Below are 27,067 nucleotides of genomic sequence, written 5' to 3' on the forward strand. Positions count from 1 at the left end.
CACAGTAATAGTTATAACTTTAAATACCCAAAGCTTCAGGCCCAGAGAACAGTACAGAACACAACTGTGGCTGACTGTTCTGGTGCTCTTTTAAACTTTCCCTCAAACGCATAGCTCCAAGTTGAGCCCTTGTGTTTTGTTGTTCAGTGTCAGCAGACAGATGCTCCACCATCATCCATTTGGTGGCAGCTTTCCCTCCTTTGCCTCACACATATTATGCAGCACAACACAGGCAGCTATAACTATTAGCATATTTTTCTCACTGAAATCCTACCCTTCAATCTACCAAAAGCACATTAAACTGTCATTCTGTACCTGCAGAGCCAGTACGCAAACCAGTGTATGGTTTCATGAATGAGGGAAGTAAGGGGTAGGCTGGGTCCCTCAGAATAACTATTGGCTTTTCAATTTCAAGTGGTAAATGATCAGAAAAGATGTCCCTTGCTTGCAGCTTTCTGAACAGTCCTGTGTTCTTAAAAGTTGTGACTGTCCTATACTTTCCCTGACCAGCCCATATTAATATCAGTGAAGTGTCCCCAGTCATCCACCAGTGTTTGCATAGCCATAGAAAAGTAGTCCTTTCAGTCTTTTATCCATTCTAAAGTCCCTTTGCATGTCCTGGGACACTAGAACCTAGTTAATCTGGTTTATGCATCTCCCCAGGTGGGATAGAAGCAGACTTCCAGAAGTGGATTCAGTGAAGTCTCCATCTGAGCAAGAGCAATTGAATTAGAGACATTGCCTGTTTCCTGGGCTACATGCGGCGAGTACCAGTGGTAATTGACCCTTAGTGTTTCATAGAGCCAGCCACACCACAGTGCTCAAGCAAACAGAGATACACAAAAAATATTTATAAAATATAATGCAGAATTCTTCTATGTGCTTCACAGCCTTCCCTCAGAGTCTCCAGCCCCAAGGCATGTCCAGGGCTAGCAAGACATATTGGTGGAGGGCAGTGGTGGGTGGAGTGCTCTAGCTATGCTGCTAGATGGTTCTTTGTGGACTTCCATAGCTCAGGTGTAAATTAGAACAGCCCCTCGGGCCACTCTAGTTTATGCCACTGGCCCACCCAGTATCCTAGTGGTGTAAACCACCTTTGTCCCTCATCCTCTGGACTCAGAATCAGGGCCTGTGATCATGGTAGTTCAAAATGGAACAGTCCTAGTACAAGAGAGTAGTTGTAGCCATGTCAGTCTCAGGACATTCTAAAGACAAAGTGGTGGAGGTAATATCTTTTATTGGACCAACTTCTGCTGGTGAGAGAAACAAGCTTTCAAGAGCTCTTCTTCAGGTCTTCAGCACAAAGCCAGGTTCCAGGGCGAGGTCACACACAGGCCTAGCCAGCTCAGGCAACTGATGCAACAGAGGCACGTCTGCTCCCTTCCCCGAGAGCCAGGAGGTGGGCCAGGCAGGCCATGGCTAGACACGAAGAGCTGTGTGGCTCAAAAGTGTCTCTCACCAACCGAAGTTGGGCCACTACAATTATTACCTCATCCACCCTGTCATTGGAGTACAGTAGAGTCCATCTCCCTGCCAAAATGGGTCCAAAAGAGGCCATGCCAAAACATCTTTTAGTAATCCGAGTTTGGTTTGGAGATCAGCTCTGGAATCCCACAATAGCATGATGGGGTGGGAACAAGGGAAAGGTAGGCAACACTTTAAGAAGCTCCCTTGGCAAGGATCTCTGGGTAGCTGATAGGTTTCAGAGTAGTAGCTGTGTTAGTCTGTATCCGCAAAAAGAAAAGGAGGACTTGTGGCACCTTAGAGACGAACCAATTTATTTGAGCATAAGCTTTCGTGAGCTACAGCTCACTTCATCGGATGCCTGTAGTGGAAAATACAGTGGGGAGATTTATATACACACAGAACATGAAACAATGGGTGCTACCATACCCACTGTCACCAGAGTGATCTGGCCTAGGCAATCCTCTGCTCCCACTGCCGGCCCGGCTCCCTAGTTTGTCATCTCCTAGCCCAGGGGCTGGGGTCCTCACGCCGACGGCTGCCGCGAGAGGCCGTGGCCGGCAGGGTGGGAAACCCAGGGCCGGGCCGCAGGCAGGCAGGGCCTCGCCCCGCACACGTCTCCGGGCTGGCCACGCCGCTCAGGCAGGACCTCGGGTGAGGGGGAGGCCAGGCGGAGCGATGGCGCCGGGCCCGGCCCTTTGACAGGCCAGAAGCGGAAGGGCGGTGCTGGGCGGGCCCGGCCCGCGCCGGCCCCTCGCGCTGCCTGAGGTCACCCCGCGCAGGCTTCGGCTCCGCCCGGCCCCAACCCGCTTCCCGCTGCCGGGGCGGGACCAGCCGCGCCTCCAGTTGCATCAGCTGCCAGAGCCGGCTGGGCCTGCGCGTGGCCTCGCTCCGACCGGCACCCGGCCCGGCTGCGTGCGGAGGGCGGCATGGCAGAGGTAGGGAGCCTGGTGAGGTCTATGTGGGTCCCCCCCCCCGCCGCGCTCTGGGCTCGCGGGCCCTCTGACCCCGGGCTGGGTTTGAACCGGGGGGCGAAAAGCCCCTGCTCCCCGGCCCACCTCAGGCAGCTCTCCCCCGCCCTCCGCCCGGCCCTGTGGCGGGTTCCCCTCTCGCTCGCGCAGGGTGTCCCGCCGCGGCCCTGCCCTGCCCTGCCCTGCCCTGCCCTGCCCTGCCCTGCGGGGTGGGTGGCCGGCCGTGGTCGGGCAGCGCCGGCGGGGCAGGTACCGCGCGCCCGCAGCAGGGCGCGGTTCCTGCCCCGCAGAGCGCGCAGGATTAGGGGCTCCCCTGGTCCTGCCATCGGGCCCCCTGCGCCAACGTGGATCCCTGGTAAAATCAGCGGGGCTCGGGGCGGGCACCGGGGCTGCGCGGGATCCGCCCCCAGGCAATCAAAAAGCCAATTGAAACCCTGCTAAACAACACGTATAGGGATGGCCAGCGCACAGCGAAACCTCCAAGTACTAGCGTGTCTGTTTCTATCCCCTCCAACGTTATTCCCCTTTCCACTGTAAATGGTCATCTCTTAACCACCGATTTAAAAGCGATGTGATTTTGGGACTCTTCACATTGGCCTTTAAGCTCTAGACGGCACTAACGTTTAAAAATGCCTAGAACCACAACCGTGCAAGGTGTTTTACAGGTGGGTAGAAAAAGGAAGTCCCTGCCCTGTGGAGTTTGCTGCATAGTTAGGTTTCAAAGTAGCAGCTGTGTTAGTCTGTATTCAAAAAGAAAAGGAGGACTTGTGGCACCTTAGAGACTAACCAATTAATTTGAGCATAAACTTTTGTGAGCTATAGCTCACTTCATCGGATGCATAAAGTGGAAAATGCAGTGAGGATGTTATATACACACAGACCATGAAAAAATGGGTGTTTATCACTTCAAAAGGTTTTCTCTCCCCCCCACCCCACTCTCCTGCTGGTAATAGTTTATGTAAAGTGATCACTCTCCTTACAATGTGTATGATAATCAAGCTGGGCCATTTCCAGCACAAATCCAGGGTTTAACAAGAATGTCTGAGGAACAGTGGGGTGGGGCGGAGGAAAAAACAAGAGGAAATAGGTTACCTTGCATAATGACTTAGCCACTCCCAGTCTCCATTCAAGCCTAAGTTAATTGTATCCAATTTGCAAATGAATTCCAATTCAGCAGTCTCTCGCTGGAGTCTGGTTTTGAAGTTTTTCTGTTGTAATATCGCAACTTTCATGCCTGTAATCACGTGACCAGAGAGATTGAAGTGTTCTCCGACTGGTTTATGAATAATTCTTGACATCTGATTTGTGTGCATTTATTCTTTTACATAGAGACTGTCCAGTTTGACCAATGTACATGGCAGAGGGGCATTGCTTGCACATGATGGCATATATCCCGTTGGTAGATGTGCAGGTGAACGAGCCTCTGATAGTGTGGCTGATGTTATTAGGCCCTGTGATGGTGTCCTCTGAATAGATATGTGGGCACAGTTGGCAACGGGCTTTATTGCAAGGATAGGTTCCTGGGTTAGTGGTTCTGTTGTGTGGTATGTAGTTGCTGGTGAGTATTTGCTTCAGGTTGGGGGGCTGTCTGTAAGCAAGGACTGGCCTCTCTCCCAAGATTTGTGAGAATGTTGGGTCATCCTTCAGGATAGGTTGTAGATCCTTGATAATGCGTTGGAGTGGTTTTAGTTGGGGGCTGAAGGTGATGGCTAGTGGCGTTCTGTTATTTTCTTTGTTGGGCCTGTCCTGTAGTAGGTGACATTCTGGGTACTCTTCTGGCTCTGTCAGTCTGTTTCTTCACTTCAGCAGGTGGGTATTGTAGTTGTAAGAACTCTTGATAGAGATCTTGTAGGTGTTTGTCTCTGTCTGACGGGTTGGAGCAAATGTGGTTGAATCGTAGAGCTTGGCTGTAGACGATGGACCATGTGGTGTGGTTTGGGTGAAAGCTGGAGGCATGTAGGTAGGCATAGCGGTCAGTTGGTTTCTGGTATAGGGTGGTGTTTATGTGACCATCGCTTATTAGCACCGTAGTGCCCAGGAAGTGGATCTCTTGTGTGGAGTGGTCCAGGCTGAGGTTGATGGTGGGATGGAAATTGTTGAAATCCTTGTGGAATTCCTCAAGGGCTTCTTTTCCATGGGTCTAGATGATGAAGATGTCATCAATGTAGCGCAAGTAGAGTAGGGGCATTAGGGGACGAGAGCTGAGGAAGCATTGTTCTAAGTCAGCCATAAAAATGTTGGCATTCTGTGGGGCCATGCAGGTACCCATAGCAGTGCCGCTGATTTGAAGGTATACATTGTCTCCAAATGTGAAATAGTTATGGGTGAGGACAAAGTCACAAAGTTCAGCCACCAGGTTTGCCGTGACATTATCGGGGATAGTGTTCCTGACGGCTTGTAGTCCATCTTTGTGTAGAATGTTGGTGTAGAGGGCTTCTACATCCATAGTGGCCAGGATGGTATTTTCAGGAAGATCACCGATGGACTGTAGTTTCCTTAGGAAGTCAGTGGTGTCTCGAAGATAGCTGGGAGTGCTGGTAGCGTAGGGCCTGAGGAGGGAGTCTGCACTGCATTTTCCACTTTATGGATCTGATGAAGTGAGCTGTAGCTCACGAAAGCTTACGCTCAAATAAATTGATTAGTCTCTAAGGTGCCACAAGTACTCCTTTTCTTATTGCATAGTTAGTAAAGGGTAAAGCAAAGCACAAAAAGTGTGTTTCTTAGAAATGGGGGGTTACTGACTGTTCTTCATAACATGTTGGTAAGTCTTATATGCCCAGTTAGAACTGGAGAAACTGAGGTAGTAAGATGAAGTGACTTATCTGAGGATATGCAGAGTCCTTGTCAGAGCTGATATTAGGATTCAAGACTTTCTGAAGCCCTGTATTGTGCTGTGCTTAAACCAATGGACACCTTTTCCCTCACCTATAGAGTTAGATACAGCTATAAACTTGACATTGAGAAAGGAGAGTAAAGTAAGATTAGTTTATTTGTCTTTTTAGATAGCTGCTGGGGAAGAAAAGAAGGAATGGGGAAAGAAGAAAATCAAAGAAGGATCTGGTGATGGGGGTTGCACAGAGGTAAATTTCCAGTTCATTTATATGCTTTTAAACAGTTCAATTTCATTGCTGAATGTTGGACCGAGGACATCAATGTATTACACCAGGGTCTCAAACTTAATTGCACTGCGACCCCTGTCTGACCACAAAAATTATATCACGAGCCCAGGAATGGGGGACCGAAGCCTGAGCCCAGCTGCCCCAGGTGGCAGGGTCAAAGCCTGAACCCCACCAGCCAGGGCTGAAGCCCTTGGGCTTTGGCTTTGGTCCTGGGCAGTAGGGCTCAGGCTTTGGTCCCACCCCTACCAAGTCTGAGCCAGGCCGGACAACCCCATTAAAATGGTGTTGCGACTCACTTTGGGATCCCAACCCACAGTTTGAGAACCACTGCATTACACCTACTATTGTGGGTGCTCTTGTGCGCCAGCTGATTTATAGTAATGACATGCAGCAGTGAAATAGTTATGAAATAGTTTTTGTTTCTTTGATGCTATTACAACAGGTTACATTGGATTTGCAGAGCAGTCTGTAGTAATTCCCTTTTTACTATTAGTCCTCGGGTTTGCACCAGGATGAGGGATTCATTTGTAATGATGATGTAACCTTTGTCTTTCTAGTGACTAAGTTTTCTAACTTTGAGTAAATGAGAATGCATAGTAGTATAGACATGAAAAGCATATTTTTTCTTAACCTTGTAGTTTCTGAAATCTTTATTACTTGGCATATTAGAATTTTAAGCAAATTATTATAAACCAGGTACAAGCCAATGTTTATTTAATTTAAATAATCTTAATCTTAATTTAGCTAAAGTTTTTTTGTCTTTAAATTAAAATTAATTATGATTACTTAGTGTTTAAATGGCATTAGCCACACTTCTGGAGGCAGACTATTGAAGGAGTAAATGGGAAGAGTGGAAGAGTAGCAGGTTACAGGTTAAAGTGGGAATGGAAGAAGAAAGTGGAGATGGGTAGGGAAGGTAGAGCATCAGTACAGATTAGCTGGGATGTTAGTAGGATTTGATTTATTAGAATAAGGTCGAGTCAGCGTTTGTATACCTGTAGGAGGCGGAAGTAGGAGATCTTGAGATACATACGATTATAAACATTTTTTGTTTGTAACTGAAACAGTGTGCTGTTAGTTCCCTCCCCGCCATTTATTATTGTGATAATAATGTCAGCAGCTTGCTTTTTCCAGTGTATTTTAAGCTACAGTAGAATTTGTGCTTCTCAAACTCTTGTTGCATTGCATTAGCTGCTTTTTTTAATAAGAAACTAGCCTGACCCCCCCCCCTTGAAAAAGGATACTGACTAAAACTTTCATAAGGACCCAAGTGACTTGAAAATCAATGAGATTCAGATTCCTAAGTCACTTAGACACTTCAGAAAAATTTACCTTCTTTGCTTAATTTTTAAAGTTATTTGTCATTAGAACTGCAAGTCTTTGCTAATTACTTCTCCTTTCCTCCATACTTTTACATATAGCTGAATCCCTGGCCTGAATATATCAATGAGCGTCTAGAGAGGTATCATAAACTTAAAGCAGAACATGATGCGCTTCTAGCAGAAAGAGCTGCAAAAGACAGCAAACCCATTAAAGTGACATTACCTGATGGCAAGCAAGTTGATGCTGAATCCTGGAAGACCACTCCTTATCAAGTTGCTTGTGGAATTAGGTATGACTGACTTATGTGACCTATGCTATCACTTTCAGACAGAACTACTGCAAATTGCATCTGTGATCTTTTATAGTTCTTAGCGTGATGGATTATTTATTTCTTAGCACAACTTAATTTTCTTCAAGGCATTATTTTTAGCAATCTTGCTTTTACTATACATTCAAACTAAACAGCTTTCTCATTTCAAAACATAATTCTTTGCCTTATGAAGCTGCTGTTTCTAAAATTAAAACATTTTTTATGGGCTAGATCCTGTAAATACATAAACATGTGAGTAACTTTTACTAAGTGACTACTCCTGTTGAGTTGGGAACTAATCAACCATGCAAATAATGTTATTCACATTCTTGAAGTGTTTGTAGGATTGGGTGCTAGTGCATCACATAACTTAATCTATTCTGCATGGATATGTGGAGGACTGGTGGGTGAGAGTCACCCATAAAAATATCTTAATTAAACCCTTTTCCTACATATGTGTGGCACATCAAAAAGAGCACTACCTTAACTTTGGATGTATATCAAATGGTTAAACTTTTATTATAGTTTTGGGCAACGTATTAGGCATCTTGGAAAACTTCATGGTCATGTTTTATGATGCTCAAAATTAAAATGAGAAGACCTTAAACTTTAAATAGAAACACGAACCCTATTGTGGCTATGTTATTCATTGTACTTAAAAGCTTATCTCTTTGCTTTCTTGGTACATGTGTTTAAGGCTGCAGTTCACGTCCATGCTGTTTGCATGCTTATTCATCTGTCAAAATAGTCTCTGAAAATGTGGCCTCAAACTTTAATTTAGTGCCCTTTATCATAAAAATAAAGATTGTACCTATATGTTCATTCAGTGTTTCCATTAAGGTCAGGGTGAGTCCGGTATCAGTGAATGTTTCTGAACAATATTGGTAGGGTTCTTAGACATCAAATAATCTCCAGTAGAGTTGATTTCTTCTAGGTTGAGATGAAATAAACTAAGAAGGAAAGATTAGGTCTTTCCTGGAGACTTGTTCAGCTCTAAATGAAGTGCTTTAGAAACACTCATGGTGTGATTCTTCTCTTGCAGTCAATCCATCTGAACTGCTGATCTGTTCAAACATTCAATAATTTCAGTTTAAGGTTCAAATGACTACCAAATTTATCATCTTCAAGAATTGTTGGGATTTTTTTGTTAGTGGAGACAAACGTAAAAGTAATAGTACCTACCTGAAGTTTAAAAAAAAAAAAATCTGATCTCCTTCAGGTACTTACTTAAGAGCTGCATCTCCTATTGCAGAAGGATCATATTAGCAGAGTCGGCAAGTACTGCCCTAAGTAAGTCAAATATGTTAGTAAGAGTGCTCTACAGTGGGAAATTTGCTAAATAAACTACATTTAGTTTCTTCCTGCTCTTTGCCAAAATATATATATATATAGAGAGAGAGTGTGTGGGGGATTTTCTTAAGTGCTTAGTGTTGGTCTAACTTTGCTTCCATTGCCGTCAGTGAGTGTTCTACCACCGACTTCAGTGGAAGCAGACTTAAGTCAACCCTAAGCATCCTGAAAATGCCATCCTGACTGTGCAGGGGAAAGGTTATAGGGGTGTGTCTCCATTTGTTGATTCCAATAGCTGACATACAAATTATTTATTGTATAGTCAAGGTTTGGCTGACAACACTGTTATTGCTAAAGTGAACAAAGTGGTTTGGGATCTAGATCGTCCCTTGGAGGAAGACTGTACCCTGGAACTGCTCAAGTTTGACGATGAAGATGCTCAAGCAGTAAGTATCTTCCACTAAACTGTTTCTCCCCTCCCTTGGATGACAAACTTCAAAACAGAAAAGGAGTACTTGTGGCACCTTAGAGACTAACCAATTTATTTAAGCATAAGCTTTCGTGAGCTACAGCTCACTTCATCGGATGCATACTGTGGAAACTGCAGAAAACATTATATACACAGAGACCATGAAACAATGCCTCCTCCCACCCCACTCTCCTGCTAGTAATAGCTTATCTAAAGTGATCACTCTCCTTACAATGTGTATGATAATCAAGTTGGGCCATTTCCAGCACAAATCCAGGTTTTCTCACCCTCCGCCCCAGAGTGAGTTTGTATGTGTCGTTTTTTGGGGGGGAGGTGAGAGAACCTGGATTTGTGCTGGAAATGGCCCACCTTGATTATCATACACATTGTAAGGAGAGTGATCACTTTAGATAAGCTATTACTAGCAGGAGAGTGGGGTGGGAGGAGGTATTGTTTCATGGTCTCTGTGTATATAATGTCTTCTGCAGTTTCCACAGTATGCATCCAATGAAGTGAGCTGTAGCTCACGAAAGCTTATGCTCAAATAAATTGGTTAGTCTCTAAGGTGCCACAAGTACTCCTTTTCTTTTTGCAAATACAGACTAACACGGCTGTTACTCTGAAATTTCAAAACCTGAACTTAGTCCTCGGTGAGCGTAACTGCCTTTAACATTTGTAGAATAAAGAATGAAAATCGTTGTACAGTACATACCTTATTTTGTACTAACTAATTCTTAAGAAAGGTGTGTGCTACTGCAGATATATGTATGCTGGCATGTATTAATTGCAATTGCTTTGCTAGCAGTTGTGGTAATTAAGCCTATGTTAGGACTCTCATGGTGAGAATAAGCCTCTAAATCTGTAATCTTAATCTTACGTTAATGTTTTTTGTATTAGTATCTTTTTGCACATCATAAAAATGTAGCTCTTTATTTTAATGCTTGCTTATTCAGATTAATGTATGTGGAAAGTAGTATTAAGTACACTTTAAAAATGATATTCAGTACGAGCAGCACTCAACACTGTAGCTGAGATCTTAAATTCATACTTATTGTTCCCATATCAACTAACTCTTCCATGTTGCACATACGATATAGTTTAAGGCATACAAAATAATGCTATTTATGTGCAACATGGACAAGTTACACTTATGGTGAGATGCATAATTTTGCATTTTCAGGTATGTACATTTAAAAACATGCTGCAGTCATATAGATTTGGTTTTAATTTATCAACAAAACTAAAAATAGTACCTTTGTAAAATTAATGTGCAAGTGTAATTTTTGTTTTCGTTTGATTTTTAATTGAAAACACAAACTAGTAAAAAAATCTTATCATGTGGAAAGACTGTTTGCTATGTATCCAATGTTGTATGTGTAAGACTTATTAACAATTTAGGCCCTGATTTTGCAAACTCCTGCACAGGTGCAGGATCGAGACCTTATGTTCCAGTTGTATCTTTCAGACTAAATATTGTGGGGGTGCAATACACAAAGTAACAGAGGTGCCTAAACTCCACTATTAAGCACCTAAGTTCCTGTGTGTAGCACCACTGTGATCCATGAAACTCCCACTTGGCTGCTGCCTAGCCCTCTAGGCACCTAAATTCAGTCAGCGTTTAACTTTCAACTGTAGAAGTTCCCTAACTTTTAGATCCTGTGGCATGAGCACTGCTGCCCCACTCTAAGGGTACAGACAACTGTCTCCTGCCTTAGCCCCAGAGCAATTCATGAACCTGGGAGGCATCGGGGGGGCGGGCGGGCGGAAGCTTAGTGTTTGGCTTCCTAAGTCATATGCGGGACCCAATCCTTTAGGTGTCCCTTGAGCATGCCTAGCAGATTGGGTCCCATTCAAAATCTTGGATGGAGTGGGAGGATGGGGAGAGAGAGAGAAATAATGAAAGAGGGATTGGAACAGGGGGACTAGACTCAGGGGCTCCCATCTCCCAGGTGGGTGCCCTAACCACCGAACTACAGAGAGTGTCTCTCTCTCACCCACCTAGTCACACTGTCAGTACTTATCTTCAGCAGAGCAGCTTAAACAGGCGAGATGGAGGGTGCCCCACATCAGAATCTCCCATTGCTCAGTTGTGTCAGCACATTCCTGAGAGGTGTGGGAGACCCCTGTTCAAATCCTTTCTCCCCTTCAGGCAGAGAGGGGGGAATTGAACCTGGGTCTCCCATATCCCCGGTGAGTGCTCTAATCACTGGGCTAAAAGACATACCACAGATGGCGGCTCTTCCTCCTCCAGCCTTTTTGTGTAGAGTGAAGCAGGCACTTAACTCATTCCTGCAAGACGCAGCATAGGTGCCTAAACCACCTGACTCTCCAGGAGGTAGCTTCCCGTTTGTGGAAAGAGCGGTGCCTCCCTGCAGTAGGGAGGGGCGGGACTTGGCACACACTCTGTCATTGGCATCTCCTGTTGGCTAGCTTGGGAGGCTCAGCACCAAGTGTGCTGAATTTTTGTGGATCACATTCTAAGGTGCCTGTCTCTCCCCACTCGTTGAAGAGGAGCCTAGACACCTAACTTGGCTATGTTAATCACAGTGTAGTTCTGTGATTCTCTAGGCCCCTAAAAGTTAGGTCCTGCAATGCTGTGTCACAGCACATAAGTCCCTTCATGGATCCCAGCTGTATTACCACTCCATTTGCTGGTATTTTAAAATAGATCGATGATGTCTGAATGTAGTAAAGGAGGCTAGTCAATTAACATTTGTGCAACTTACTAAGTGAATTTTCTCTCCTCCCCCAACCATTTGAGAGAACTTTTATGAAATAATTTTTTCCAATAGTTAACAGCTGTAAAGATGAGCAAGTACAATTTGTCAGATAATTACTCATGATTTTTGGGGGGTAAATTGGCAAATTGATATGTGAATCATTTCCCACAGTGCAACCGTCTCTAAATTCGATTGCCTCCTTCAAGTATCTGTAAAAACAAATCATCAAAAGACTTCTGTATGGATTTCAGAGGATCTTGAAATGCTTTGTACATAAATACTCAAGCTGATCCACTTTTTATCCCTCTCATTAGGTATACTGGCACTCAAGTGCTCACATAATGGGTGAAGCTATGGAGCGAATCTATGGTGGATGTTTGTGCTATGGCCCACCAATAGAAAATGGATTTTATTATGACATGTACCTCGAGGATGGGTAGGTTCTTTCATTTCACTTCCAGAAGGCTAGACTGTAACCTTATATTCCAGACCAAGAAAAAGGCAGAATGCGTAGCTGTCCTGCGCCAGGAGCAGGAGTGGAGTCACAATCTGGGGAGTTTGAGTCACAGTCTAGTTCCTGCTTCCCCTTGCTCCTGGGGCAAAGTCCTCTGTTTAGCCCTTTTTCTGATGAAAATTATGTCCCTCATTGCGGTGACTCTAGTGCATGAGCTGATACATTGTGGGTGTGGATCGACAGCAGAGATTACTAGTAAGAGATAATGCAAATTTATTTTTGTCTGTTGTAGAGGTGTGTCCAGTAATGATTTCTCTGCTCTGGAGACCTTATGCAAGAAGATCATGAAGGAAAAACAACCATTTGAAAGACTGGAAATTAAGAAGGAAACTCTACTTGAAATGTTTAAGGTAGGTTGTTCTAGACTGTTGTTTCATATTTACTGTAGCTGCACAATAACATTAGCTGTGGAACGTTAGCTGTGCATCTGCTATTAGCATTAGTGAAAATACACCGCTGATGATGTGTGCAGCAAATTGACATAATTCCAAAGGTGTAGGTTTTTATATGGGTTTACTTGGGATAGTTAAAGATGAGCACATATACCAATTCATTTATTTAAATGTTGGGAATGAGGGTTAATCATGGGACTGTGTTCCTGAAACACCAGAGTTCTAATCTGATTCTTCCACTGACTCACATCATGGCCCTGGGCAAGATGTCTTTCTGTTACTTCGTTTCCCTGTCTGCAGAATGGGACTAATAGCTTACATGGATGTCGTGAACATGAATGGGATGGTTCTATAACTCTTTGAGAATATAAAACACTAGTGATAGTTTTCAGAGTAGCAGCCATGTTAGTCTGTATCCGCAAAAAGAACAGAAGTACTTGTGGCACCTTAGAGACTAACCAATTTATTAGTGCTGGCTTTGCAGATGTCTGAAGCTGTATTCAGCGAGCTCTTAAAATCAGTTTTCACATGACAGCACTAAGTCTGAGTATGAAATAATATCTGTACTACCTTAAGCAACAAGGACTCCTGTGTTATCCTGTAATGTTCACTAGATAGACATGCATTAAATCACCATGATTGCTACTAGTGCTGAATTAGACACGAGCATTTTCCAACATTGTAGCATTTTTGCTTGAACTCCATTTGCTCAGTATTAATAGTGAACAGATCTTAGAAGAAATGAAAATCATAGAATCACAGAATTGTAGGACTGGAAGAGACCTTGAGAGGTCATCTAGTCCAGTCCCCTGCACTCAAGGGAGGACTAAGTATTCTCTAGACCAGTGCTTCTCAAGCTATCTGATGTGGGGGACCGGCAATTTTTTTTTCCAACGTGCGTGCAAACCGGCAGCTGATGGAACGGTCCGCGGACCACCACTTTGAGTAACACCGATCTACACAGTGGTTCTCAACTAGGGGACTGGGGCCCCTTGTGGGGGCTGCAAGCAAGCTTCAGGGGCTCCACTAAGCAGGGCTGGCATCGGACTTACCGGGGCCCAGGATAGAAAGCCAAAGCCCTGACACGTGGGGCTCAAGCCTGAGACCCGCTGCATGGGGCTCAAGATGAAGCCTGAGCAACTTAGCTTCACTGGGCCCCCTGTGGCGTGGGGCCTCATGCAGTTGCCCTGCTTGCTACTCCCTAATGCTGGCCCTAACTTTTATATGCAGAAAAACATTTGTTGTGGCGCGCATGGGCCGTGGAGTTTTTATGGCATGTTGTGGGCGGCTCAGAAAGAAAAGGTTGAGAAGCCTGATCTAGACCATCCCTGGCAGGTGTTTGTCTAACATGCTCTTAAAAACCTCCAGTGATTGAGATTTCACAACCTCTCTGGGCAATTTATTCCAGTGCTTAACCGCCCTGACAGAAAGTTTTTCCTAATGTCCATCCTAAACCATTCTTGCTGCAATTTATGCCCATTGCTTCTGGTCCTATCCTCAGAGGTTAAGAACAATTTTTCTCCCTCCTCATAACAACCTTTTATGTACTTGAAAACTGTGATCATGTCCCTTCTCAGTCTTCTCTTCTCCAGACTGAAAAAGTTGGGTTTATTTAATCTTTCCTCATAGGTCATGTTTTCTAGACTTCTGTTGGCTCTTAGGTTAATTGCTTATCAGCCGAATTACTTTTCTTTCAGAGATCAGCTGCAGTATACACAAGGATTGGGGGGCAGGGGAGAAGCTTTGAAGGAAACAACATAAATGTAGTCGGTTGCCCTATTTTTAAAAGAAACACCACAGTCCTCCTTGTGAATAGAGTCCCGAGTGTTTTGTCTAAATACTCATATGTACTGTACAAGTTATTAAATTCCAAGTGATTTGAATGAACTTTGCCACTCCTCAGAAGTATGTCCATCCAAAACTGATGCTGATAAAAGCTTCATACCACACCATCATATGTTCCTTGCAGATGAGTGAGAGAATAATATGGGAGTTGCATGTGTTCAAGACCTCTCAGAATTTAGCATTAGAAAGGCTTTTTCAGAAGAGTGCCTTCAGCTGTGGAACCCAACGGCCAGAGATCAAGATGAATCTGTGTTGTTCGGTATAGAGCAAAATGCAAATTGCACTTCTTTGTGAAGATCTACCCTGAATAGGAGACCATACATGAACACTCAAGTGCCACAAAAAGCTGGTCCCCATCCTTTAATCTCTATATCTATCCCACTCTGTAGGATACTCTCCCATCTGGGATAGGAGGAGGGGAATTAATTTGTTCATGAACCTGCATTGAAGGGTTCTTTTAAATTAGTAGAATTGCCACTGTATGAAAGAATCTATAGCATATAACAAATACTTGATATTTGAATCTCAGTTTCGAATCGTGAAGAATTAACATGGACTCTGCCATTCTATTCCCTCCCAGTATAATAAGTTCAAGTGTCGGATCTTGAATGAAAAAGTCAACACTCCAACTACTACAGTGTACAGGTAAAAAGATATCTATATCTATATACACATCTACACACTATAATGTCAGTGTCTATAGTATTTACTAACATAATGTGGGCTAACTGAGCATTGTCTTTGCATTTTCACAGGTGTGGTCCCTTGATAGATCTGTGCAGGGGCCCTCATGTCAGACATACCGGCAAAATAAAGGCATTAAAAATCCATAAAGTAAGCACTGAGATTCTGTGCCTAATTCTAAACAAAGATATTTATCTGTAGACATCTTGGGTCAAATCTCCAGGGGGTTGGGGTGGGAGGAGGTCTTGCACTTTGTGTGATACTGCTAGTATAATCTGATCATAAACTTAGTTTAGCCCAGTTGAGGGAGGATCATCCTGATGTAAGAATGACCTTCTAGTGGTGCAGTCAAATTATGGGGGCCTAAGCCTACGCTCATTGCTGATAGCATAGAAGGAGAGGGGACATGGCTCAAGAAAAGAGGTGTAGCCAGGTACCCCATATGCTATGCCAATCCTGTCTTATAATTTTTGCCCCTTGAAACTGCAAGAAGCAGTTAGTTTTAAATTGGAGCAGCCAGAGGGGAAGTGACCATGCACAGAGCAGTACCAGGAGTAAAGGGCACCTTTTCACACAGCCAGCCAACTTGTGTTTGTGCATCTTTGCTACAGTCAGGTAATTTTTTAATGTGTAGATTTAGCTTTCATCATGATTCGAAATCTAAGAGCTCTGTATTCATGCTTGTGTTCTTTTTACATAGTGCCTTTATCAGTTTCATTTTTTAACTATGGCTGTTTAGTGTTTGTTTATTACATGCCTTTAAAGAACATATCACAGATATGATACAGTGGCAGTTATAATGGAGGGTGCTGTTGTCCTTGTTATACTATACCATTTTGTCTGGCTTCAGAATTCCTCAACATACTGGGAAGGCAAGTCTGATATGGAAACCCTCCAAAGGCTTTATGGAATTTCATTCCCAGATGTAAAAATGTTAAAGGAATGGGAGAAGTTCCAGGAGGAGGCTAAAAATCGAGATCACAGAAAGATTGGACGGGTAAGACAAACTTGCTGGTAGTGTATTTTTTAAATTCTGCCTAGAGACTACTCAGGGCATGTGAAAGACAGCACCTATCTGCTGACACTTTCAGAATTCAGATGTGATGTATTTCACAGAAAATACAGTAACAAGTTGCATAATTAAGTGATTATCCTCTTCAGAACAGCGCCCCAAAACCCCTACAATGGACTGTAGACAAATAAGCATCTTTTTAGAGAGTTTTTGGCTATTTAGTGCTATGCTGAAGCCCAAGAGGAAGCTCGTTCCTGGAGGGGGCTCTTACAGCTTGTCGTTGCTTTGAGTTTTTTCTTTGTACAGCTCTAGAATCCATTATATACTCTTATTTTTTTCTTCTTGGTTATTGCTGACGATTTCTAGTGTTCACAGTTGCACCACGTTTTTTATTCTTTGTCTGCCAATAAAATCAAATCATCTTCATGAAAATGCATTGTTTTAGACAAGGTGATTAATAGAGTTCTGAATAAACTGTTACAGAGCCTGCTGTTTCTATTTGAAGAAAGGAGACCGCAACACACTAAAATATCTCCTGCTCTAAAGCAGGAACACAATCTAGCGAAGTATCAGCTTACTGATTAATTGTTTGAATAGTGCTTTGGATATGTAAAATGTCACAGCAGGACTAGTTATTGTTAGTAGTAATAGCAGATGAGATGAACCTTGGGGGGTGTAGTTAACAAGACATCGCACGCAGATATGTGAAATGACAGGTATATGTAGGAACATCTATATTAAAATAGGAAACTGAACACCAACCATAAGATATCGCTCATGACGGAGGATATTTACACAGGGAAGCATATCAGATCTACTGCACCTTGCTATTTTACAGCATGTTAAGTTTAAAAAACTAAACAAAACTGTAGTCTGGATAGTGATGTGTAATAAGAACTGACGTTTCAGGCCTGACTTTAGCTGTAACACTGGGAGAGGAAAAGGGTTTGATCAGAATCTAAACATATCAGATAAAACTAAGATGTACTAATGTTTTCCTACAGGACCAAGAACTATATTTCTTCCATGAGCTCAGTCCTGGCAGTTGTTTTTTCTTGCCAAAGGGAGCTTACATCTATAACACGTTAATTGAATTCATCAGGGTAAGTAATATCTTTTGGTTCTTCTTCGAGTAGTGTCCCTATGGGTGCTCCACTTTAGGTGTCTGTGTGCCCCTGCACCTCTAATTGGAGATTTTTGGTAGCAGTGTCCTGCATGTGCTCTTGGTCTGCGGCACAGGTGGGGAACCCCCCTCACTTCCTTCTCTACCGCCTTTCCCCTCTGAGGGAAGGAGCAGTCCTCCCTTCCTTGTCTGTGTCATTAGCATAAGTAGTGCTTGTTTTGTTACCTTTGTTCTCCCTAAAAGTACTCAAGCTAGTGTTTTTGTTTTATTTTATTTTATTCCTTTGGTTTAAAGAGAAAAAGGAAGAGAACTTCACTTTCCTTTCCTGTCTGGGGACATTCCCCCCCCCCCCCAGGCATCTAGTAGACTCATAATTATTTTCTTTTACTTTGTCTTTTCTGTTTAAAAAAAAAATGTTCTTCTGCATATTCCTCCCTGCTAGAGGATGACAACCCCCTGCCAAGGGGCTTGCCTGGCTCTCTCTGCTCCAAGCTGTGCCTCTCCTGCCAGGAGTCAGTTCCTGTAATGGCCAGACACTCACTGTGCCTGGGAGACCCTCACAGAAGTGCTTTACCTGCCACACCTAAAACTGCAGCCTCACAGGAGCTGGGAGCTGAAGTTAAAATTCCTCCCAAAAGAGAGAACACTTCAGTCTGCAGGGGACTCCGGTGGGTGTTGACCCCGGATCATCCCCGGAGCCTTCACTTCAAAAGAGGTTGAGTGGTGAAGAGGAGAAGAGAGAGGGGAAAAAAGCCACCAGCAGACTCCTCCTGGAAAGGCTCCTCTGAGCAACTGGCCAGCCAGAGGGGTGTTCCCCAGTGCAGCCCTCTCGGCACTAGCTGGCCAGCCAGTGGGACTCCCTAGGGCGGCCACCTCGGTAGGACAATACCAGCAGAGGAACATCCTGCTGTGAGCTCAGCTGGCGCTCTTGTTCGGCATGGGGGCTTCCTGCTGTGAGCTCAGCTGCCGCACCTTCGGTACCAAACTCTGGAAGCTGAAACCTGAGAAGGGGCTTCCTGCTGTGAGCTCTGCCCTGCTCTGAGCTCTGCTCTCAGCACCAACAAGGGGCTTCTGTAAGCTCTATGCTGCTCTGAGCTCTACTCTGAGCAACTACTGCACCAAGAGGGCACAGTTACTGTACCATCGCTAAAAGAGCGACACAGAGAAGCCCTGCTCTCAGCTCTGCTTTGGCACCAAGACACCAGAGGCTTCCACCATCATGCCCTAAGGAGAGGGGACAGTTTCCGTACCATCTCTAAAAGAGTGACATAGAGAAACCCTTTGGTACCAGATGCAATAAAACTCCCATCTAGGAAGTGTTTTGCACCTTCCCAGCCATTGATACTGACTACAGACACTCCTCTGAGGTTCCGGATGAGCCCATGGTAATACAGGTGCTCTGATACTCTGGAGACCCTTGGCCTCTGTACCCAGGGAGAGACAATTACCATACCGTCTCTAAAAAAGTGGCACCAGTAAACTTTTTGTACTGGGCAAAACTCTCGTTTAGGGAGTGCTCTGCCCAACTATCGGTATTGATAATGTACCACAGACCCTCCTCTGTGGTACCAAATGAATCCATGGTACTGCATGAGCACTGGTACCCTGGAGACCTGATGATTGGGGAAGAACCACAGTCCCTAGTACTTGGTACCAGGACCCTGGTATCGAGCACATCCCGGCACCCAGAATCGCTCTTAGCACTGGGCTGTATACTGCCAATACCCCAGTCAGCGCCACCCTTACCCACTGACGAATCTGACACTGGCCAGGAGGCAATCATTCCTTGGCCCCTCAAGGTGGCCCACCACCACACTACAAGGGTCATCCCCAATTCCATCACGCCAACCGCCTGTGCCTGCCTTCCTGCCTCTCCCTCCCAAGGCCATATTGTAACTCTTTGAGTATATACACACACATGGCGCGGCCATCTCCGGCCTATCTTAGGGAGAGTCCACCAGATGGTTTGCTACAGCCTGGCACCTGAGGCAGGGCAGGAGAGAGAGCACCTGAGCCAGGACAGGAGAAAGCTTTTTCCGAACAGAAAAGAAGGGAGAAAAAAAAAAAAAACCTGAAGAGGAAGCTACCTCTTCAGCACACTTTTCCTCATCTCTCCCAGATGAGACTGTGCTGCCCACCCCTCATCACTAGGTGAAGATTTAAGAACTTTCTGGATCTTACCAAGAGGGTGGCAGACGAGCTGCAGATTCCCTTACAGGAGGTGGCAGATACACATCACAAGTTGGTGGAAATTCTGCACGCTACCGTCTCATCTAGAACTGTCCTCCCAATTAATGAGCTGATTCTAGATCCTACCAAAATCATCTGGCAGAGCCAGCCTCCATCGTACCAACCAGCAACAGACTGTAAACAAAAACAACCCTACATCTCTACCCAAAGAGGCAGACTTTGTTTTCAGCATCCGCAACCCAACTCCATCATAGTGGATGTGGTTAATGCATGAAGCAAGCAACATAATGCCAAGTCAACTCCATATGATTAGGCTTCGCAAGATGGCGTATTCATCGACAACAGTACTGTTTAGAGTCATAAATTACCAAACTGTCATGGTCAAAACAATTTTGTTAATCTTGGGAAACCCAGGATGTTTCTGAAATGTTACTGGAAACACAAAAAGAACAGATTCAGACCATTCTTAGAGAAGGTCAGTTAATAGCCGGACCGCTCCTAGAGGCACCACTGGATGCAGCTGTTACAGCTGCCTGCCCAGTCTCCATGACAGTGGTACTGAGGTGGGTTGTAGGGTTTTTTTTTTTGTTCGCTACACTTCTCTAGATTGCCCAAAGAGCTACAGACTTCCAATTTGAAGGGCCAAACTCTTTGAAGGCAGATTTTCTCTCCACATCCTGAAGGATTCTCAGACCACACTACACTCCTTAGGAATCTACACTGTAGAACAGAAGAGAAGATATACCTCTCAACCATGCCACAGATCACAATCTTCTCAATACTCACCATCTCTATGCTCTTATGAGCCACAGTGTAAGAGGCCCAGGGCTCAAAAGTGAGAACAGTCTGTACCCCAGTCATTGACCTCTCAAACTGCCTCTTATAAGCACTTGATGAGCCAGTCAGGGGCCTGAACAATGATACCTTACAGCATCAGCTGCCATCTATACACCTGTGATGCCACTCAGAAGTCACCTTACCTTACTTCTCAGCAGTTAGGACCAGCTCTAGAGTAAAGAGATTGATTTCTAGCCCTGAACCTACAGGGTGCTTACTTCCATATCTCAATACAACCATCTTACAGGAGATTTCCTACGGCTTACTTTTGGGGCAGGATCATTATAGGTACAGACTGCTCCACACAGGCTAGTCTCCAAGGTTTACTTAATTGTAGTGGCATACTAACCCCAGTACAGTGACTGGACTTTATCAGCACCAACCTGATGCAGTACAAGCAAGAGCGCTTCTCTCTCTACCCGCATTCACCACCCTGGGACACATCTCCCGAATATGCTGGGGAGCTCACCTACACGACAACAAGATTCAACACAAATGATCTTCCACAGAAATGACCTTCCATATCACTCTTTTGGGGTTAGGGGCTGTCAGGAGTGCCTGTGCACAAACTCTGCCTTTCATCAAAAACAACACACAAAGGTTATGGTGGACTTAATGTGACCTGTATGTTTTATATAAACTGCCAAGGAGCTGCCAGATCTCCCTCCCTCTGCAAGACAGCATTCAAACTTTGGAACTGATGCACCCATCACAATGTGCTCATCTCAGCTGTCTGTCTACAAGGGATACAGAATGGGATAACGAACAGTCTCAGTTGGAATTTTCTCACAACAATGAGTGTATACTGAATTCTGAGGTGCTTCAAGATATAGTCACCCTTTGGAGAACCCGGCTTATGGATCTCTTCGCTATTTATTGGAACAAGAAAAGTCCTTGTTACTGCTCCAGGATCGGCTTGGGGAAACATTTACTGGCAGTTGCCCTCATCTTCCCAGCAGACAGGGCCCACTTGTATGTCTTTTCCTAGTTTCCTACCCTATCCAAGATTCTGTTGAAAATTCAACAAAACAAAGCGAGAGTTATTGTGATTGCCCCTCTTGACTATGACAAGTCTGGCTCCCTTACCTGACACAGATGGCAATATGCCCTCCTGTTCCTCTGACGTCAGCCCATTCCTCACCCGCTCTCTCAAAACAATGTGGTGACCCTTCACCCCAACCCATGGGTCTTCCGCCTCCAGGCTTGGATCTTTCTTTGTTCCAAGGCTAAACACATGTTGCCACACAGCCACAAGTTGACCACTCCACATATCTATCTGCAAAATGGAAACGACTCCAAGTTTGTACCATTCCAAACAGACAGACCCAACCTTGTCTTTCCTCCCTTTGATTTTGCACTACATTTTAAACTCTCACTCAGCTCCCTTAAGGTACATATCATGGTGGAAATGGCTTCCCACTGGGAGTTTGCTCAACAACTAAGACATAGATTCTTTAAGGGCACTGAGACTCTCTTTCCCCCATGTGACACCACCCGCTCCAGCCTGGGACTTTAATCTAGTTCTCAGGGCTTGGACTAGACCTCCCTTTGAGTCCAAGGCAACTTTTTCTCTCCTACACCTGTCCATGACGACAGCATTTCTAATTGCCATCACCTCAGCTAGGCACAAAGGAGAAATAGCAGCCCTGATGGCACACCCATCATTCATGGCCTTTGTCTTAAAAAAAAACCCAAAAACCAAAAAAAAATAATTCTTTAAGACCATATCCCAAGTTTCTCCCTACTTTTTCTGCACTTTCTATATGAATCAACAGGTCCATCTCCCTGTCTTTTCCCAAAACCAAATTGTGACAACTGGGAGACAATTGTGCATATACTAGATATTAGAAGGACATGAGCATTCTACTTGGACAGGACTAAGGACTTCAGGAAATCCCCTAAACTCTTCCTTTCATCCACAAAAAAATCCAAAAGCTCTGTGATATCTCCTCAAAGACTATCCAAATGGGTCCCTAGTTGCATTAACCACTTAGCAAGGGTGCAACTTGCTCCCGTCCATACGCACTCCATGAGATCAGTTCCTACCTCAATCACATTCCATAGGGATACCCCTATCTCCCCAATCTGTAGAGCAAAAATTGGGGCCTCTGTCCATACTTTTGCAGAACATTATGCGATCACTGAAGATTTGGCCACTGACACAGTCTTCGACTCCACAGTACTCTCTGTAGTAAAAGGCTCCGCTCCAAAGTCCCAGTCTCCAGTGGTGGGTACTGCTCCGGAGTCACCTAAAGTGGAGCACCCATAGGGACACTACTCGAAGAAGAAGGGGAAGTTACTCACCTTGTGCAGTAACGATGGTTCTTCGAGATGTGTGTCCCTATGGATGCTCCACAACCCGCCCTCCTACCCTCTACTTCGCAGTTCTCTATAGGGCTCTGCAGTAGAGAAGGAAGTAAGGGGGGGGTTCGCCTGTGCAGTGCTAAATAGCCTCGAGGCAGACCATGAGGGAGGGAGAGCGCATGCCCGGGCTCAACGGGACACTGCTACCAAAAATCTCCAATTAGAGGTGCAGGGGCACAGACACCTAAAGTGGAGCACCCAGAGGGACACACATCTCGAAGAACCATCGTTACTGTACAAGGTAACTTCCTCATTTTTTTTCTCCTGTGTTTTATAATAAGATTTCTAGACGAAGAGCTAAAAAGGTTTTAGAAGACCATATAACAATAAAATTGGGATTAATTTTAAATGTTTGAATGGGTTCTGCTTTAAAAAAAAATAGTAGTATACAGTACACGGGTGGTTGAATGCATGTTTGTTTAATAGGTTATTGAGTTTAGCCTGGCAGAGTTGGAGAGCTACTTTCTGGAGAATGGCATGTAAGAAAGCAAAAGAGATGGGGGAAACATCCTGACATTCTGCTGTGATATTTGCATGGTCACCGCACCATGTTTTGCATTTGTGCTACACTACTGTGCAAACATTGCAATGCAATATCACAAGGCGCATCCAATTATTTTATGACTCTAACAAATGGAGACTGATTCTCGATTGCTTCTATGGTTGCTGGGATGGAGAAACATGTTTCTTCTCTTATTCCCCACCCCTTCACCCTCTCTGTCTGCTGCAAAGAATGAGAAGGAATCTTGGCAGCCCCTGCCTGTTTAACACATTATTGCCTGGCATGTTTCAGGGGAGCAACTTTGCTTGTTTTTAATGAGTCATACACTGCAAACGCTGTCTAAAGAGACAAATGTGGCTTTAAGCCACAGGTTGAGCATAGGTATTCTAGTCTGCTCTATTAATTCTTCTATTTCTTGGGTCTATTCTTTCAGCGCGAGTATCGGAAACGAGGATTCCAGGAGGTTGTCACTCCAAACATGTACAACAACAAACTCTGGATTACATCAGGGCACTGGCAGCATTACAGTGAAAACATGTTTTCATTTGAGGTGGAGAAGGAAATCTTTGCTCTGAAGCCCATGAACTGCCCAGGACACTGGTATTTATATAGCACCTGTTTCATCAAATATTGCCAATTTGTTTGGACTAGCTCTAGCTTTTATATTTTCCACCCGATTTGTGAAAAAATCCAAGCCATGGCGCAGCGGGGCTAAGGCAGGCTTCCTGCCTGCCCTGGCCCCGCGCCACTCCCAGAAGCAGCCAGCACCACATCCCTGCAGCCCCTGGGGGAGGAGGGCTCTGAGCGCTGCCCTCGCCTGCAGGCACCGCCCCTCGCTTCTCCCATCGGCCGGGAACAGGGAACCGCGGCCAATGGGAGCTTCGGGGGTGGTACCCGTAGGTGAGGGCAGTGAGCAGTGGAGTCACCTGGCCCACCCCAACTCCCAGGAGCCACTGCAGGACATGCTGGCCACTTCCGGGAGCAGCGCAAGGCCAGGGCAGGCAGGGAGCCTGCCTTAGCCCCACTGCGTGCCGCTGCCATCCCAGAGCTGCTCAAGGTAAGCGGTGCCAGGCTGGAGCCCCCACCCTGAACCCCTCCTGCACCCTGTTGCCCTGAGCCCCCTAGCCCCCTGCCACACCCCTCTTGCACCCCAGCCCCTTGCCCTGAGCCCCTTCCTGAACACCGCACTCCTTCCCACATCCCAACCCCCTGCCTCAGCCCTACATTTATGGCCCTGCATACAATTTCCCCACCCACATGGGCCCTCAGGCCAAAAAGTTTGCCTAACCCTGTTCTGAGTAGAGCAAACCAATCTAAAGAACCAAATATGGTATGATGATGATGGACATATTGAAGAGACACTTTAAGGATGCCACCAACACTACTTCCATGAAAAGTGACAATATGGACACCATCTGGAGAGAGAAAAAGGGCAACCTAGAGGAATATTATACACAACAATAGAGAAAAGCCAGATCCATCAACGTGATATTCAGAAGTCTGAACAGACCAGCACAAGACCAAAATACATGGAAGAAACTGGTGAATGTATTTTGCACCTGAGAGTGAGGAAGGATAAAGGGGGGGAAGAGGGGGGAATGTGTATATATATCACCATTTCACAGGTGAAGTTTAGGAAGCCAGCTTTTAATATTTGACTTAGATGTTGTATGGCTCTTAGGAAAAACCTTCTTTTTCATTCTTCCAAACAGCCCTGAATTTTTTTCCCCTGGATTTGATTGTGTGCTGTGTTACAACTTGTCAGTATTACTGAAATTGCTAGCATCTGGCTTATCAGAATGCACCCTGAGGATCTTTAATAGTTTAATCCTGAATAAATTTCAAATAATGAACCTTTTCCTTCAGCCTTATGTTCAACCATCGACCAAGATCGTGGCGTGAGTTGCCGCTGCGTATGGCAGATTTTGGAGTTCTCCATCGTAATGAACTGTCAGGAGCCCTTACAGGACTTACTAGAGTACGGCGGTTCCAGCAGGATGATGCTCACATATTCTGTGCCATGGAGCAGGTAAAGCGTATTGTTGAATAAGAGGATACGTGTTAAAATGCAAACAACACAAAGCCTTAAATATGATTTGTCTTCATGTAAAGATTGAAGGGGAGATAAAGAGCTGTCTGGAGTTCTTGCAAGCAGTGTATGGTGTGTTTGGATTTTCCTTCAAACTGGACCTCTCCACTCGTCCTGAAAAGTTCCTTGGAGATATTGAAGTGTGGAATCAAGCTGAAAAGGTAATAGGTAACGTCAGGGGCCTGGTGTAGAGGTTTTAGCTCTGTCTTCAAGTAGTGGGAAACTGGAATGTCTGAGGGGGAAAACATGGTCCTCCAGATGGACTTGTGACAGCTGTGACTGTCAGCAGTTCAGCTTGTACAGCCATTTTAAATTCTTTCTGCCACCAGCTAATAATAGCTCTGTGTATGGAGATCATGGTGGATGATGATATAACGAGAACTTGAATTCATTTAAAAGAAAGGGCCAGAAGATGTAACTACTTAAAATGGAGAAGAAAGCAAGATAGGTTTTTCTCAAGCATGTGTGTGATCAGAATTTTGAGCCACCATCCAAGAGTTTTGAGCCACCATCACCATGCACCTTAATCATGACAGTAGTACTGCTGAATTTAACTCCACAAGTAAGGGAAACAAGATTAGGTCCCCAATTATAATTGGGCATTGTTGACAATTAGGTAGTAAATGACCTAGTATTCAATATATCTCTCTGTGTGTGTGTGTGTGATCTGATACTGTACTATGTGGAAGAAAAAATATGGCACATGGAAATAAATACAAAGTGAAAACACTAAAAACACATATCCTTTCTCCAGCAACTTGAAAACAGCCTCAATGAATTTGGTGAGAAGTGGGAATTGAACTCTGGGGATGGTGCTTTCTATGGACCTAAGGTTAGTATGCTTTCCTGGGATGTAATTTTTTCCCTCTCGTATGTAGCTTGATGGCTAACTCTAAAGCAGTGAGGCAAAGTTCTTAGTTGTTTTCATGTTAGATGCTACAACTTCCAAGAACTTGTTTTGTGCTTAACATTTTTCTATTTCATCAAATCAACTCAATTTACGCAGACAAAACAATCAGGATTTATTTTATCATTGTAATGAGCAAGTAGATAACTCATTGGGAAGCATGAACAGAAGGTGGCACTATCAGGCCTGGTAGGAGAGAGTTTTACGTGTATTGGGAATATTCAAGTTTAGAGATCAGTAACTTCTCGCTTGTTTTGGGAGGGGGGCGGGGAGGGTTGTTTTTTTTAAGCAGCAGTTTAGTTTGGTTTCTCATTAAAGTTTTAATTGCACACTAGCCATGAACAATTTTACCTGAAGTAAAATATCACTTCTGGTATTTGCAATTTTGTAACTACTATAGTGTGCTTCTATTCTTCTTTTATGAATAGTTTTTGAATGCAATATTCATGAAATTATCTGGAAAAGTGGAGTTAGAATTGTATTGACACCTCTTTCAAGGAAAAATAAGCCCCTTCCAGGCATCTGAGTAAAACTTGTCAAATTACTTGTTTTGAATAAGCTATTCAATAAACATAGCCTACTTTTCTGTTCACAGATCAGTAGAAAACTGATTTGATTTCTACGAATGTATGTTAGTGGTAAATATTCACTAAATGATTTGAACAAATTTCACCTTGTGGACTGTTAGCAAACTATTGGTGGTTACAAATGTTCATTGTTAACATTAGATCTTGTCTATATACAAGCTTGCACCCACAAAATTAAATCAGTTTAGACTGGTGCGTTCATCTGTGTGAATACATTTCAGGTTAGCTTAAACCTGTTCCTAATAGACTAAAGCTAAATTGAAATAATTACCCATGTAGCCTTTTGCACTGGTTTAACTAAAACAGTTTAAGATTGCACCTTAAGTTCAATTGGTGCAGCTCTGCATGTAGTTAA

General features: G+C 44.4%; 1 protein-coding gene across 3 annotated transcripts in view; it reads left to right on the plus strand.

Moving 5' to 3' along the window:
- Positions 1–2,188: 2,188 nt before the first annotated feature.
- The window catches only part of TARS1 (threonyl-tRNA synthetase 1), a 29,634-nt gene continuing 4,755 nt past the window's right edge, over positions 2,189–27,067 (plus strand). The window contains exons 1-14 of one of the 3 annotated variants that reach the window (XM_073343686.2): positions 2,195–2,402; positions 5,438–5,515; positions 6,976–7,166; positions 8,800–8,923; positions 11,981–12,102; positions 12,413–12,530; positions 14,998–15,062; positions 15,173–15,251; positions 15,952–16,098; positions 17,118–17,216; positions 23,563–23,729; positions 24,996–25,158; positions 25,242–25,379; positions 25,973–26,050. In XM_073343686.2, coding sequence (XP_073199787.1) covers positions 2,394–2,402; positions 5,438–5,515; positions 6,976–7,166; positions 8,800–8,923; positions 11,981–12,102; positions 12,413–12,530; positions 14,998–15,062; positions 15,173–15,251; positions 15,952–16,098; positions 17,118–17,216; positions 23,563–23,729; positions 24,996–25,158; positions 25,242–25,379; positions 25,973–26,050 — 1,578 coding nt within the window. In that variant the 5' untranslated portion in view covers positions 2,195–2,393. Of the gene's footprint in view, positions 2,403–5,437; positions 5,516–6,975; positions 7,167–8,799; positions 8,924–11,980; positions 12,103–12,412; positions 12,531–14,997; positions 15,063–15,172; positions 15,252–15,951; positions 16,099–17,117; positions 17,217–23,562; positions 23,730–24,995; positions 25,159–25,241; positions 25,380–25,972; positions 26,051–27,067 lie in introns of all 3 variants that reach the window. The other 2 variants (XM_073343688.2, XM_073343687.2) reach the window with 2 other exon arrangements.

The sequence above is a fragment of the Lepidochelys kempii genome, chromosome 5, assembly GCF_965140285.1.
Source record: "Lepidochelys kempii isolate rLepKem1 chromosome 5, rLepKem1.hap1, whole genome shotgun sequence".
Classification (NCBI taxonomy): Eukaryota; Metazoa; Chordata; order Testudines; family Cheloniidae; genus Lepidochelys; species Lepidochelys kempii.